Genomic DNA, 16,832 nt, shown 5'->3' on the forward strand with positions numbered 1-16,832 from the left:
TATATTGCTCCAATTTAGTTTCCATATTTACTTTTTAAAGGATTTTATTTACTTAGTGGGAGAGAGAGAGAGAGAGGACTGGCAGAGGGAGAGGGAGAGAGAGAATCTCAAGCAGACTCTGCGTTGGGTGTGGAGCCTAATGCGGGGCTTGATCTTATAACTCTGAGATCATGACCTGCACAAAACTGAAGAATCAGATGCTTAACCAACTGAGCCATCCAGGCACCCCTATTTCCCCATATTTAATAGCAATTTTTACTCTGAGGAAGATTCAGTTGAAATTTACATACATGAATCCTCTTTGAAATAAGATTATTCCTAATCAAAATACTTGTAGTTAAGGAGCAATTAAACTGGTTAACAGAGCTAGCCACAACCTTTTATGATAAACATTTTTTTTCAAAGATTTTTATTTATTTATTTATTTGACAGGCAGAGATCACAAGTAGTCAGAGAGTCAGGCAGAGAGAAGGGGAAGCAGGTTCCCTGCTGAGCAGGGAGCCTGATTCGGGGCTTGATCCCAGGACCCTGGGATCACAACCTGAGCTGAAGGCAGAGGCTTTAACACACGGAGCCACCCAGGCGCCCCAGTAAACATATTTTTTAATAAAATATTAGTCCAATTTCCTGTTAACAGGCAGAGCCTATACTACCTATACAAAGGAAAAAGTTCTCAAATTCTCCCAAATAACTTCCGCCATCTTGTTTTGAATGACTAACTCTTCATTGGTGGGAAACCATTATGTAGAGATATCTTAGACTGATATGACCTGCAAATACACGAGGCTGGAGAGCAGTTTTTCAGAGAAGCATGAGAACATTAAGGATCTTCCCAGGGAAGGAAATAATACTAACTCCTGAGGAAACAGGTTCAAAAGAAAGGGATGGATCAGAAGAGTTTATTAGAATACTTGCTCTGTATGAGGCGCTCCACGGCCAGTGCCTTATGCAATCCTCACCACTGTGGTGAGATGTAGAAGCGGTCCCATTTTATTATAGGTTTATAAAAGGTTGCTTATAATAGGATAAAGGTTCCCCCACTTACACTTGTGTCTAAGTGTAAGTGGGGGAACAAGAAGTGAAACCCAGGAGCTGATCTCTAAACCCACCTTTATTTCACCAGATCCCTCCCAGATGGGAAAGGCAAGCTTCTAGTTTGTAATTTCACTTGAATCAGCCTTATTTAAACATTAGACACTGAACGTGGTCTGATTTTCTCATGAGATCCATAGCACTGCAGTGTCTCAGGACAGCGGGATGATGGAAGAAGATTGTGAGGTCCTCCTCACTAGTATGTCCTCAGGCAGTTCACTTGGCATTTCCATGGCTCAGTTTCCTTTTCTGTAAGTTTGAAATGATAGTACCTGCCTCCATCAGATTCTCACAGTTGCTGGGAGGAATCAAAGCCATGTGTGAGAAGATCTTTCTTGTAAATGTGAAGCTCTGTGGAAGTGTAGCTGAGATCCATTCCTATTACTCTGACCATCCATCCACCCAGAGTATTGTAGATAGAAGAGATTGTCTTCAATCTCCTTTTTATAAAGTTCCCCAAATCCTGTTAACAAAAATGTGAATGTCTTCCGATGACTTGCTAAAGTGGAAAATCACGAACTCTACATAAATATGGAAAGCTTAGTCTACATATGTAAATCTACTCATGAAGAGAGAGGAAGGTTACTCACAGTCAGGTAATAATAATGGGGTCTGAGTATTCAGTGGTGTTTTTCCGTCTTCTGATTTACAGCCTCTTCCTGGCTTGTGGGACTTGTTCATCCACGATCTGAGCTGTTGCATTTTATTAGTTGTGATGTTCTGTAAGTCTCAATTACTATCCCTCACACTCTAATAAAAATTTCTCTTTTTCTTTAAAACCTTCCAGTTATCTGCATAGCATAAGCAATGGAAAATCGTGGCCTTGTGTTATGATAATGAGACCTGGAAAATCTCAAGACTTGAAATGCCTTAGTTTATTTCAAAGTGTTCTGGTTTTTAGTTCCTTTAGAAAAGAGAGGAAGGCAGCTGGAAATGAGGCGGAGCAGGAGGGAAAGCAGGAGAATTTAACTAATGAGCCATTAAAGGAAGTATGTATCAGCCCACCCATTTGACATTAACTTTACTTCTCATCCATCATCACTATAGAAGTGTTTATTAAAAACCATATTAATTTTAAAATATGTTATTATTTCTTTCTGTTACAGGCAGGGCTCTTGATTCCCTTTCTTTTTTTTTTCCCCCAGCATTGTTTTTGTGCATTGTTTCATTATTGCAGTATGAGAATTGAGCAGTGGGCTCAAATGTGTCACATTTCAGTGCCTGGCAATTTATGTTGAAAACAGGAATTTCAAGGCATTTGTAACGTGGGGCAGCAGCTCCCTCTACTGTTTCCACTGGGCAAGCTCTAAACAAATTTCGTAGCCTTTGGAGGATGTCCAAGATATGGATATATTCTGTGTCTGAGGATTAATTATAAAGCTACATGATTTTCAAAATTGTTTTCAGGGGTGTTTTTTGCATTTTATGCTTATCCTATCCTTTAAATACAAATGCTATTTCATCCACAGTCACTTTCAATATGAATTTGATATACTGTTGAAGTGCAAACCCTTAGCTCATGGATATCTAAAATGCCCATCTATTGTAAAATGCTGATAAAACACTACAGTGATCGTTTTGTAGGAGCTGACTCCAGTGCAATTTATGCTTCTTTTCTAAAACCACAATATGATTTAAAACAAATAGAACCGTGTTATTTCCGTTTTTGTTTTAACCTGGGTGTAAAAGAACTTCTTTTACCTTGAAAGCATGAGTCATTGCACAGTTTGAAAGTTATGTTTGTACTGCCTTATACACAGCTAAAAGAGTAATCTAGGGTATAATATTGAATTCATTTATTCAACAAATAGTTACTGAGCATCTATCATGTGTGAGTCACTATCACAAACATTGAGCATACAGTAATTTCAAAGAAATGCATAGCGACAAACAGGCTATATAGACAAGGTCTCTTCCTTAAATAACTTACACTCAGTTGTGTGTTGAGGATAGCAGTGGTTAGTAAGAAATTCGATAGATAGCAAAACAATTTCAGTTTAGTAGGAGGTGATACAGGGGAACTAACTGGGCAATGTAAGAGGGATTTGGAAGAGCTGTTACTCTAATTGAAATGGTCCAGGTGGCATCTTTGAGCATTTAGATGACATTACTTGAGAAGGAGCCAGCCCATGAGGGTCAGAGCAAGATCTTTCCAACCAGAGAGACCAGGATGTGCAAATGACCTGAGGTGGGAATGAGCTTGATGTATCTAATAAGCATAAAGGACCTAGGAGAGAAAAGGGGGGAGGGCAGAAAAAAAAGATGCCTCCTTTCTGGTAGTTCATGGGTTGGGTCATATGATTAATCATAGCAATGGAGATTATATGCTCTCAAAATACCATAGACCTAATGGATTTCTGTGCCATATCCTATTATCCATGCATTTAGATCTTCCATTTCCAGCTTTATTGGCTATGAACTGAGAATTCAGGGTGCAAAGTTATTGTTTTCAGCGTAAAGCAAGGCCCACCTCTAAAACAAATTAGTACCCCAAATTCATTTTGGACTACTGAATAAAGTGGATGACAAGGAATATCTGATTTTTAACATTTAATTTCTGGTTAAAGCACCCTGAATGTAACTATATACATTTTGAGGTTCTTCATGTCTAAATGGGAATCCAGTTCTCATTCTTAACATCCCTTTTAGAAACCTTGAACTGATCAGGGCTTTATCATGTTTCTCAGTTTTTCTTTCAGCAAAAAACCCTCAGTCTCTTTGGTCTATTAAATGACTAAAGGCCATGTACTATAATGATAATCTCCTCAGAGAAAATGAACCTAACCATTTATTTCAGTCATTGGGAATAGTAATTTCCCTTCTTAATAAAAATAAGATGACTTCCTCATATTTAAAAATAAAGACACATAAGACCTATAAAATGGAGACAGACATGGCCAGTTAATCATTTTTATTACCACTTGTTCCCCCCACTCAGGTCATGGTCCTAGACAAAACAGCTGTTGCCACATTGCTGAAATTCCACGGTCACCTTGTGTGGCCACAGAATGCATAGACTTGCATGTGAAGCAGCTGGGGGTTTCAGGTTGAGAATTTGAAAACTAGTACTTGGGTTCAATTCCCCCAATTACTTCTCTTTTTCTGTCTCTGTGAACAGCAGCAGGAGGACATTATTCGCCACTTTTGGACTTGCTAAGTTTTTTGCTAATAACAGCCATAATCTGGAGGAAAAGGATTTTATCTTCTTAGAGCCACCGACTCTTCATCTTGGATTATGTTATTGAAACCAACTATTAGGACTTCTGAATTGACAGGCATTGTGTATCGCGGTCATGGAACAAGATATTTGATATCAAGGATATCTGATCATTAAATTTGCTATTAGTTGGGCCAGAGCATGGATTAAGCACTATTTCTTTGTGGTGGATAGACATTAAGGTTTTAATGAACCTGACTGGCCTTTGAGAGATATTCAGAAAGGGAGACTTGTTTCCAAAATAATCTTACAGTTTGTGTTTGATGAGATCATTTCCAAAAAGTATTTCCATACAGTATTTAATTTGACCTCTGTATGACTTTGTCAGGTAGGCAAGAAAAGATTATCTCTGGTTTAACAAGAACAAGGCTCTAGGCCTTCTAGGGAAGAAGACCTAGGGAAGATCTAGGGAAGTAGGGTCTCACTGAACTCCATGCAGTCGGTTTTCTCTGCTCAGCCATTACCTAGTAGAAAACTGTTCAGCTCAAAGGTGACTGGAGAAAAAAACAAGTTTTCAGCAGTGGAATGGAAACATGGGAGGAAATATGGTACAAAATAGGATTGGAAGGGGCTCCAGCTCTATCTGTAATTTCATTAAAAAAAACAAAGAAATCCGAAGCAAATATAGCCAGTGGTTAGGATCTGACAACATTGGATTATGGATTCATGAGAATTTATCGTTTTCTTCTCTATGCTTTTCAAAGTGCTTAAAATACTCCAAATTACTTTAAGAAATAGGAAAACCATCCTCTGGGCTGGGTTAACGTCAGGGTAATATCACCAATAATTTCGCTGGCCTTGAGTGTCAGCATCTCCTCTTTGCCTGTAATCCTTTATGGGGAACTAAGTGTTTTAAACATAAAATCATTAAGTATTTTTTTTTTTTCTAGAACTTCACTGAATGTGCCTTTTATAACCTTGGGGTTCAGTTGAGCCAAAATCATCAGCTGCAGATGTATCATTCTTAAAACCTAGAGATCGTAGAGAAACCTTGATGTCACACGATTGAGTTGACATAGAGAAAATAATCACGCCAAAGTAAAACCTACAGATTGTTCGTTTTGCTGTTTCCCAGAACTGTCCAGAATGTCCCCAACTATTCAGATTTTGCAGTTCTTGGCCTCTGTGTAACTTGGCAGCATATAAGGCAGTGCCATCAGCCTGGCTATCTTAAGTCCCAGCAGTTTGCCTTGGAAACCACACAGGCAGAGGTGGTTGTCATCCTAACCAATGTTTTTATTTTATTTTATTTTTTTTCTAACCAATGCTTTTAAAGAGAGTGAATGTTATCACTTAATTACATAAACGAAAACTCAGAGCACTGATAGGTGCAGGCTGCGTAAGTCAGCTTTCCTCCCGATTTGATTCCTGAGGTCACACGAGGGAGTGGAGGCACACTCATTCTCCAGGTATGGTTTTTGCTGGTGGTAAGCTTTGGGGGATGCCACCGGATGCCACAAGTAATTTGTCTCGCACACCTCCGTTCTTACTAATTTTCAAACCCCTGTGGTTTTTGTCACCTTGTGCGGGGTCAGTGATGTTGTTTCTGTGGGGTGGCAAGCCACTCTCGAGATTCCTGCTGCTCCTTGTACTGCAGGGAGCTGACAAATGATATTTTTCCTTTTGCAGGACATACTGGGGAGAGATAAGTATGAAACATTTTATGGATGGTTAAGCAGAATAGCAGTGTTGGGGGAGGAATCATTATTTTTCTAACCATCATGCCATGGAAATCAGTCAAAAATGTCCCACGCTATCAGTAATGCAGTGGGCTTTATACCAATTAGATTGATTTGTTTCATGGTGTCAGGAAAAAAAAAAATAAGCTCTTTTGAAAATGATTTTTGTCTCCCTTGGAAAATAAAGTGTTAAAAAAACGTATGAGCTTCATAGCATAATTTAGAAAATCTGCTTTTATGAAATGGGTTAATTATACCCATTGAATGCATTCACTGTCACAGTCTCATCCTCCCACTCCTGTTCCAAAATGACAAGGAAAACCAGGGACTGTGCAATTTTGGAAAACAATCAGGTCACATATTGAGTATTTTGCTTATTCATACAACCATAAACTGCCTATGCTTGAGTTCCCTCAATTACACAGCTCAGTATGCAGGCCAGAAGAGACAAGCCCAGCTCAAGTGAGCGCTTCCTGGAAAACACAGAGGAATGAGTTTGAAAAATGTCCAAAGTGGCAGATGTGAAAAATTCTCATTCAAGATCCAGAAGCTGCTTTTGCTGCAATTCCTCACCTGTTACTCGCACTGCTTCTGAACTTCTGAACCAGGGATGCTGGCAATATCTTAGATTGAGACACTAAGGAGCTATTGATCTTTCAAAGGATGGTGTAGGTATATGCCACTGTCGGGGGCGGGGACTGGCTCCAACAGGAGAAGATGGATCACATGGCTCCCAGTGGGGCTCAGAATTTCCAGAGACTCACCAAGAATGAACGTGTGGCTGCTGGCTTCTAACAAAAGTACAGCTTTCATTCGAGGATGTCCCCAAAAGATGTCCTTGATGAATGCTTAAACCAGGGTATTGTTGGATCCCTTAAATGCTTCAGATTTCAAGAATTCTAATACACAAATCTCTCTTCCACAACAAATACAATGGCACTATTGTAGTCTTCTTTGAAGGGTATTTGGTTTTCTCTACTAAGTGTGACAACTTTCCCATGACTGTTCCTCACTGCAATTTCACGCTCATAGAATTTCAGCCTATCAACATCATCTCCAAGCAATAGTACTCTCTTGGTCAGCTCGTCTTTTCCCACCAACTATGACTCTTCTTATTTCTCCTTTTCTTCTACTATTGCATAAATACTAGGCCTCATTTGGTGTTACTTGAATTCCTAAAGTTACTTAAGATGATTACCATTGCGTGCTTGCTTGCCTTCTTCCTTCAGAAATCTCCCTCTCCTGATCTCTCTCTAATCTAAGCCCTCCATGATTTTAACAGTTCTTGTGTCTGTATGTGCTTCCTCTCTCTTCTCCCTACCCTTCTTCCACTTGGCCACTTTACTCTTGATCTCTTCTTGTCATCCAAATCTTTGAAGATGTGTGTCTATGCTACGCGGGAGAGCTGTCTTTGCTTGGCCTTTACTGATTCCGTATCTCATTAAGGGATTTGTGATCCTTTATCATTGAATTCCCTACTTGAATCTTAAAACCAGCTTTAAGATAATGGACATCTTATTTTCCTATCTGGCCACCCTCTCACTGTGAAGCAGATAAAGGAAAGTGTCAAAATATCAAAGCTACGAGGTCAGGCTGACTTAGGTTGGAATCTGGCTCTTACCCACCAAGGTGTGTGACCTTGAGTAAGATAGTTAACATTTTGTTATATGTAAAATAAGGATAATGCTTACTTCTCTAGGTTGTTGAAGAGTAAATTGCAATAATACATGTCCCTGCCACACATTTATTAGTTTCAAAGCCTAACATTTGTATTTATCTAACATTTGTATTTATTGTCATTATTTCATTTTATCATTCTCTGCCACCTGCTTATTATTTTCTTTTTTTTTTTTAAAGATTTTATTTATTTATTTATCAGAGAGAGAGAGGGAGAGAGAGCGAGCACAGGCAGACAGAGTGGCAGGCAGAGGCAGAGGGAGAAGCAGGCTCCCTGCTGAGCAAGGAGCCCGATGTGGGACTCGATCCCAGGACTTTGGGATCATGACCTGAGCCGAAGGCAGCCGCTTAACCAGCTGAGCCACCCAGGCGTCCCTGCTTATTATTTTCATCTGTGTTTCCCTGGATTTCATCCAGGGTCTACCATTTCTGAAACGAAAATGTTGATATTTTGCCTGCTTCGTACATTATCACCTTCATGTAAATTTTTCTTCTTTCTGCTTTGCTCCTCTCCTGTTTTTCTCTATTCGAGTCTTTACAGAGTAAACTTTACCTAAGAATGTTAACCTATATATATATTATATATATAATATATATTATAACCTATATATATATATTATAACCTGTAATGTTCAGTATATTCATTGACATATTAATCATCCAAAAAAAAAACAAACCTCAGTAGATACAATTTTCAGTGTGGATGAAAAAGTCTATTTAAGGATGAGGGCACTTTGTGTTGCCTGATTTTGTCTTTGCGTATTGTCCAGATAATTGAAATATGTCCGGATTTGCTTGAAACCTGACTTGCCCTGAGCTTATTCTCTCTGAGTCCTCATCTCCTAAAACCAAAGTTAATCTTAAGACTTAGCACCAAAGAAGCGATGTCATTCCTCAGAACCTGGTGCCAGAAAGCAAGATTCCTGGGCTGATGGTGGTACAAGTAAGGAATCAGCCCCCAGGGTCTTCTTCTTCCTTTTTCTGTACCCCTTTCTCTTTGGGTGCTATCTTCTCCTGTCCCTACTCCATGCCCTTCACTCTTCTCTTTCTCTGTCCCGTTCAAGATGGTCTCAGGAAATATCTAATAAATGATTCATAAGAATATATTAGAATGGAACAACTCTTAGACTTGGTTCTACCATTTGCTTATTTTGTGATTTAGGGTAAAATCTCTCCATTTTTCCATGTTAGATGAAGACTATAATAATACCCACTTTAGTTATTATAACAACCAAATAAGATAACATCTTTTGAAATCACATTACCCTGAAATCCAAGAAAATACATGAAAACAAATTTAGGATTATCCAGAGTTGTATAAATATGAAACATTAGTGTTACACCTCCCGGGAACATTTGCATTTGAGCTGGTGATAAAACCCAAAAAATAAATCAAACTTTCTCTATGAAGTTTTAGGAATCAACCAGAAAGTGGGTGAAATATTCTCGAGAATAAGAGCTCCTTTCCAGGAATCTTAAATGTTACCTACTACATACTACCTGGCCACATTCCCATTGTAATCCCAAAAAGCAGAGTTTGAGAAATCTGTGTTGAAATGTATACATATTTCACTTAGCATAATCCCCTCCATTTACTCTATGTTGACTAACTGAACACAATACAAAAATAAAAAGAAATAAAAATAAATGTAAACATAGTACAAACACTCAGTGAATCTTCTCTTGGCTTCAGAAATCATTGTGCAGTTTGAATGTTTTCAGAAATTTTGAGGGGTTGGGGGGGTAGGAGTCACTAAAAATGTATAGCAGAAGCATTTTCAGAAAAATAGTCCACTATAAAATTATAACTCTAACTTACATAATTAAATCTTGAGAAACAAACAAAAAAATTCATTTAGAGAGAATATTTAAGATAAATAAGAGGTTCTGTGTTTAAAAAAAAGAGGAATTGATTTCCCAAATATTTTCTATCTAAAGACTATTACTGATTTTTCTCTCAGAGTTAGAATACTACTTTCTATGTTGTAATTCTGGCCAAAATACATCCATAAGCTCTTTCCTACTTAACTAGAGCTCACTGCAGCTTTGTTTGCAATTACTTAGCCAGATTCTTAGATTAATCTAAATCTGTTGGCCCTATCTTCTTTGAGTTTGGAAGCAGCAAGACTTATCTAGGTTTGGTACCATTGATAACTGAATCCAAAACCAACAAGCAAGAAGTTGGCTTTCCCCTCATATTTTTTCTTGGAGAAACAATAATTCTAATGAATTCAGCAAACCTTGTGGAGATAGGAGAGATACTATGTACCACATCCCAAGTTATGATAAGAAAAACAGATTGATACTCCTTGTTTCATTCCATCAGGAAAGCAGGTGTACACAGCCCCCATAATCAGTGTAAATGGACTTTATATATACTAAGTTATATATAATATTGTAGATGTAAATATATGAGAGAAAACATTAGCTTTTCCAGTGATTGCTGTACATTCAAATATGCTTCATCTTACCGTTCCTGTGAATGAGTTTAGGCTTCCTTGTGATTTTTTCTTTTAATACCAAGCAAGAGTAATTACAGTTCTCCGCCTTTCTAGCAGCCATTAGAAATGGAAAATATTTCTTAAAAATTAGCCCAAATGACTTTCCAATAACAAGCTTTCTATCTGTTCTTATTGCAAAGCTTTTTTTTTTTTTTTAACATGTTTTGAAGATCGTTGATTAGCACAGCTTTCCTCACAGAGGTTTTGGTATTTCGAAGGTTGTAACTGAAATTAATTGGAAACCCACAGGGCCAGAAGGCAGTTGGTATAAAACCTGAAAATATGTATTTGTGAATCATGAAAGGAGCCCCTAATAAGAGATTGAACAGCTATGGGGCATGGAAATAAGGGGCACCCAGATGGCTCAAGAAGGCTTAGTCAGCAGTGATGAAAACCTCAAGGATGCTGTTAGAGAAAAGGAAAAAAGGGAAATGGTTCAGGAGGGAGGATCGGAGAGGAGGCAGAGTAACTGTGGAGCCATGGAGATTTTGTTTCAGAAAACTAGGGGGTGATAAAGCCAAATCAAAAGGTCTTAGCCCTGACTTACATAGAAAGCTTACGCCAAAGACCGGGGAAAGGGGAAAAAAAGAAAAAAAAAAGGCAAAAGTAGAATTCTTTGAGCTCTGTGTACTGCATGAATTGAAAAGTAAAAGTACAACCAAGACTGGGTCTGAAGAGTGTAGTTTTTAATACGGAAAACTCTGGCCATCTTTTAAACTTGGGGAATCTGTAGGAATGGAGTGGAGAGTGGAAATCTGCTAAGGTGAAGATAATGCAAACAGTTCATTATTTTCACCCTATGCATTTGATGAGGCTGGTCTCAGACATCACGCTACTTCTCTGTTTTCTACTTCTAGCAAGATTTTAGTAAAAACAAACAAACAAAAAAAAAAACTTTTAAATGCTATAAACTGTTGCTGAGAGTATATGCTCCCAAATTGAATTAATTTGGGATTGAATTAATTTGGCATTAATTCACTTCATCACACCAGGTATGGTTCTGTGCAGTAGGAAACAACTTCAGGATCTCTACCCAGACTAGGTTTATAGACCTCCCAGATAATTACACAGGAGCCCAGTTGTGTTCTGAACAGGTGTGTCTCCCTGGAGTTCATGTGCATTTTAAAGATGCTCTGTAACTGGGTTCTCATCACATTAACCATGATGTCCTATGTCTCCCAACCCGGTACAGATGGAGCAGAGCTGAGCTGCATTAAAGATAGACAGACATTGTATAGCCATGATTTCTGTATAGCTATGTATAGGTCACTATCATGAGCAAGGCAATGGGACATTTTTTTTTTTTCTTTCCACAATCCTTCAACTGGTTTTCCCAGTGGAGTGGCTGCGAGCATTCGCAGAGGCTGACGGTGCCTCCTTAGCTAGCCTTCATTCTCCACTTGGCCTTGATTATCTAAGCACCTCCTTAATGAGTCTTGCTAAATGCAGACCTTAGAGAAACTGACCTTTCAAGTGTCCTGGAGCTTCGACTAACACCATGTGGTGCCAGCAGACCTGTCACTTACCACAAGTCTTTAACTTCCCCTTTCTCAGAGTTGATTGATAGTCTGTAAGACTGACAGCTCTTACTAAACTTGGAAACAAATGACTCATTGGATCTTTTCCAGCCATACATTGTACCAGAATAGAAAAGAGGAAAACAGCACATCTCTTGGAGATGTGACTCTAGGACAGCCAACTCTAAGACCCCAGGGTCTATCTGGGTCTTTCAGCAGTCAAGAGTTGCTCTGGGCATTTATATGCATAGTGTTTCTCTCACCGTCACTCTCCCTACATTGAGGTGGGGGTTTTTCTGCTAGTTACAGAGCAACCCAGGGACCCTCTGACTGCAAGGCAGAGGTAGACTGCCCAAGGGCTCTTCACTGTGCCTTCTTTCAGTCACTGCACGGTTTCTTTAGCCCTCGGGGAGAATTTGTGTAAAGGACTGCCTTCAGGGTAGATGGTTAGCTGTAAATCTCTGTTACATTAAACCTAAAATCTGTGATACCCAGAGCATCCGACTGACTAAAAGAACAAGAAAGAAAATGCCATCATAAATGCTCAGCGGTAGATTAGGTAATAGAGCCTAAGACTTCGGATCGACCCCATTTGGAGCAATACATTGTGGATACATTTTATGGCAAGAATAGAACATATGGAAATGTGGAAGTAACTTCTATTAATCTTGTATATATCTGAATCATTCTGTTCAAACTTTTCTATTGGCCAGGGACTCTGTTCAGTGAGCTGTGTCTGCTCTTGTTTTTGGAAGGAGAAGCAGCACTGAACCCTCCTACCCTAGCCCCCAGGTGTATGCTCCACAGCAAGGTCAGGATCCTGGGCGAGGAATATGTTCCAGGTTTATGTAATTCAGCTATACACTGTGAGCAGATAACCAGTCTGTTAAGGAGCAAACCTAATTCCCACCCAATTTTTTCCCTCCCATTATTTTTACTATTCTCCTCCAGGCTGCTACCTGTTCTGTGCCAGGTAACCCCCACCACACTGCTCTCTCTCCTGTTTATCTTTCCATACTGCCTTTCAGAACCCCCTCAAAGGCTCCCACGTTTTCTCTGACCACCTGCTGTCCACCCACTGCCTGCAAACAAAGAGAAGATGCATTTTGAGTATAGCTGTGGGTTGGGAGGAATTGGGGGAATATTTAGGCATAATATCCCTATCATGGGTTGTAAGAATGTGTGAAGATAGGTGGGATGTGCAGTGAATTGTTTGGGGGCTCCTTCATCTACTTGGTGGGACTACATCTAAAGGCCAGTAGCTTGTACTTTCCCCTCCTGCAGCAATCACGGTGCTGCCTCCTTAGAAGTGCTATTTCTGTTGATTTTTTTTTTTTTTTCAATTTCAGTATGTTAAGTAGAACATGGGAGATACTCTCTAGGGCACAGTCAACATGATTAAAAAATGACTACAAAATAATTCTAGGCTGTGAGCGTGCTTTTAAGTTAAGATAGGAGAGCAGATGAGAACTGAATTTAGGTCCAGTCTGCCTGTGTTAAATATTAGTCCTGCCACTTGCCAGAGGCGTGACCTTGGGCCAGTTAACAATTTCTAACCCTCATTTCTTATATCTTTGAATAGGAAATAATGATGGTATATACTGCTCTGTGTCACTGTAGGGGTTAAATGAGTTAGTCCACAGAAGATCTCTGGCATAATGCCTGGCACACAATAAGTACACTATAAATATTTGCTATTCTTATTTGATTGATTCTTCTGCTCTATTTGAGAGATTGTATCATTCTGCTATATTTGGGAACCCTCATTATTAAAAATTTCAATGAGGATGAATGTGTATGAAGCTAAATTTATCCACCACATCACTATTCTTTGATCTCACTGGCCTTATGAACACATATTCACCATTCATCAAATGCCTGCTGTGCATATACCCATAAGCCACCTGTTGATGCTATTACAACACGATACCTAAAATTTCTCCCTGCCCCATAATATAGCTGCAGAAAGATCAGTGCGCAAGCAATCTCAATCTTCCTGATTTTTAAGAACGAGTTTTAGTTTGCATCTTCTCTGGGCTAGAAACGTTTTGCAACAACTCCCAACCCAATGATTGCTTTCCTCATTACTTCATCTAACTGACCTAGAATACACAACGCTGGCTGATAGAAAAAGAACAGGAAAAAAATATAGTGCCTTGAGAATTCTTTTCTGACATTAGCTCTGTTTTTATTTCAGCAAGGTAACAGCATCGTTTGTCTTTCCAATCATACTCGGCTCCGTTACTCATGAGGCCTATTATTTTCTCAAGAGTTATATCACACTGCTTCCAGACATCCGTCATTACATCATTGTGTCCTCTGCACTTAGCGGCACAATGCAAAGGTCTCACATTAGAAAAGACCTTCAGACACAAGCCGTTCGTAAGAAATACCAGTGATAAATGTTAACCGGCATTAATTTTTTCAGTGTACTTAAGGTGTTTCTCCTATCAGTGAGTATAGCTAGTATTTGTTCCTTAAAATTTTCTTCCCTTTTCAAAATTTTTATTCCCTTTTAAAGGAAATAATTTTTATATAACAGTGATGTTTGATTTGCTCAATCATAGTCTTCCTTTGTGTTATCTTTTGAGGTAGAATGTAAAGAACGTTGCCTCTGTAATATTTTTCCTCCTCTGAGGAGTTTTCGAGGTCTCGATGAAATATGCAGTCTCTTTTCTGACATTGCTGACTCTCTCTTGGCTTGAACTACTTGATTTAAAATAATGCTAAGCTTTGTATTTTCTTGTGGCCCTCTCCCCAGAACGTAATCCCTGAAAACTCAGAAACTCTTCTCTTCTTCTCAATCTGGAAGTTTCAGGGACAAACGAATGTCTTCTTCCCTGTCTACCCAAAGCTCAGCATAGCGCTTAGGGAACACGCCATGTCAACAGAAGACTTTGAGGATCTGAGTGTCTTAAATCTGAGGTTTTTGAACAGATCTCTTTTTCTGGCCTGAAATTCCATATGCAGCCATTTTCACTCAGCCAGTTCAAAAGAATAAAGCAACAGAAAAAAATATTTTTTTCCATATTTTCTCACTTAATAACACATGGGCACACATTTCTATAATATATTGATCTAAGCCCTATGAGAAGTGTCAGAAATAAACTGAACCTACAGCCTCTTCCCTGGAGGAGTTTTACAGGTACAATATTTTTAAATAAAGAATATGCTGATGGCTGACCTTCTGGTGAAATGCTACACGTTCCCACTAAGGACCTCTCTTTGGATTCATGCAGGATTTTACCTACAAGTACCTTTTGGAGCCTGATAAGTTATTGCTTCCTCTAATTCTCTATCACTTAGAATATTTGACTAAAGATATGCTTCCCTTTTCTTAACTGGAAGATTTCAAGAATTCTCAGATACATTATTTAAATTTGTATTGTTTTGGTAAATGTTTACACCTCTATCCTTGATTTATTTCAAATACAGGGACCTCCCGGTATACAAGGAGTACAACAGACTCTTGGGAATTATAACAAGGTATGTCTTCCTTTCTTCACATCGTACATACACAGACATTTTATGTAATCATATTTTTGAAAAAAAAACTTATTAATTCCTAATCGCTCAGACTCTGAAACATAACATGTTTCAAAAACATGTTATCACTGAAAGTACGTTTCCAAAAAATGTAGCTTGCTCAGCATCTCTTCACAAAAAATAAATTTTTTATAGATTAAAAAAATTACTTCAAAGTTTGCAAAACTTTATGCAAAAAATTCATGCCAGCCATCATGCTTCACCATTGATACTGTCATAAATCCAGTTTCTCAGAGGGTAGACATAGATTATTTGCTGTCTTGAAGCTCGAGTAGCAAATAGGTGATAGATTTCTTATCAGAACCAATCACTGCTACACTAAAACCTCCAGCAAACCTTGACATACCATATGTCAATCTGGGGGGGGGGGTCCCCCACCTTTCAAGGAGAGGCCCTTTCCCCAAGGTTTTTAAATTGTAGTCAGGATAGATGGAATACTGACATGGTAGTACCTGAGTGGTAAAAGGCAAGAATGTTTTGCTCTGTTCTTCAAGGAAACAACAGAGGAAAGGAAAATGGGTGTTGGCAGTGAAATAAGACCCAGAGACCTAAGTGAGACCACTGAGTGACCCATCATTTAATAACAAGTACTTGAGGTCTGATCACTTGGCATGAGGCATTGTGTTTACAAAGTAGGATCGCTTCTATACACAATAGCTTGTTGTTGATATGTTGCAGGTAAATAACCGTGCTCCTACACGAAAACAAGTTCAGAGAGACTTCCCTTTATATCTTTCTTTTATGTTCTTGCTTTTGCTTTTAATAAATTCTTCTGACTATGGTCATTCCTCTTTCTTTAGAAATCCCAAAGTGAGGCTATGTGCCAGCTAAGGCCCTGAAGATAGCAGGCGCTCAGAAAAGTGTTTATTAAATGATGAGCTAATTAGTTTGAAAAATCCCAGTTCTTCTTTGATCAGATTAAATTCAACATAAAGACTGTGGAAAGTGTGTAGAGCTTGTAGCGCTTCCTAAGAGATCCTGTCTTAAATTTTCTCATTTACTTAGATTTTCTAGGGAGTATTCTATTAGAAAGAATGTTTGGGGTATATTTTATGATTCTCTATTAAGCATTTTCTGAATAGATCTATACCACCTTTATGAAAACATTAGGGCTTGGCACAAGTGGGGAAAAAAAGTGAAGCATACCTAAAATTAATCAGTTAAAGTACAGTGCTTTCTCTGTAATGGCATCTACTGTCACAAAAGGGGATTTATCATAAATGCTTCAAAATAATGAGAATGAGTTGGCTCTGATGTCACAGTGTCAGCTAGAAAAACTTAAAGAACACACTCTATTACTACCACCTTTGGTATAAAATTTACCAAGTTGCTACTCAGCTACTTAAATATTTGCTATCCCTTGCAAAACTTTCAAAGCTTGTATCTTTACAGGTCTCCCAGCACTACTTCTATATATAGTCTATCTTGCCGATGAGTCAGTTTTCCCTCAAATGAAGATATATGAAGCATTTGTATTTTAGTCTGAAGTTGAGAATGTAAATTTTTTTAACTTTAAGGTTATGTTTCAAAAAAAATGGGTGCTGACCAGAGCAGGCAAGTGGAGAACCTTGCTAGTAGTAAACCAGGACTTTGAACTTAGCTA

The 16,832-nt window shown here is 38.6% G+C and overlaps 1 protein-coding gene across 4 annotated transcripts in view; it reads left to right on the forward strand.

The window, feature by feature from the left end:
- The window catches only part of COL19A1 (collagen type XIX alpha 1 chain), a 323,109-nt gene that overhangs the window by 222,076 nt on the left and 84,201 nt on the right, over positions 1 to 16,832 (forward strand). For all 4 annotated transcript variants that reach the window (XM_059178371.1, XM_059178370.1, XM_059178372.1 and 1 more), the window contains one exon: positions 15,119 to 15,169. In XM_059178371.1, coding sequence (XP_059034354.1) covers positions 15,119 to 15,169 — 51 coding nt within the window. The remainder of the gene's footprint in view (positions 1 to 15,118; positions 15,170 to 16,832) is intronic.

Source organism: Mustela lutreola, chromosome 6 (assembly GCF_030435805.1).
Source record: "Mustela lutreola isolate mMusLut2 chromosome 6, mMusLut2.pri, whole genome shotgun sequence".
Taxonomy (NCBI): domain Eukaryota; kingdom Metazoa; phylum Chordata; class Mammalia; order Carnivora; family Mustelidae; genus Mustela; species Mustela lutreola.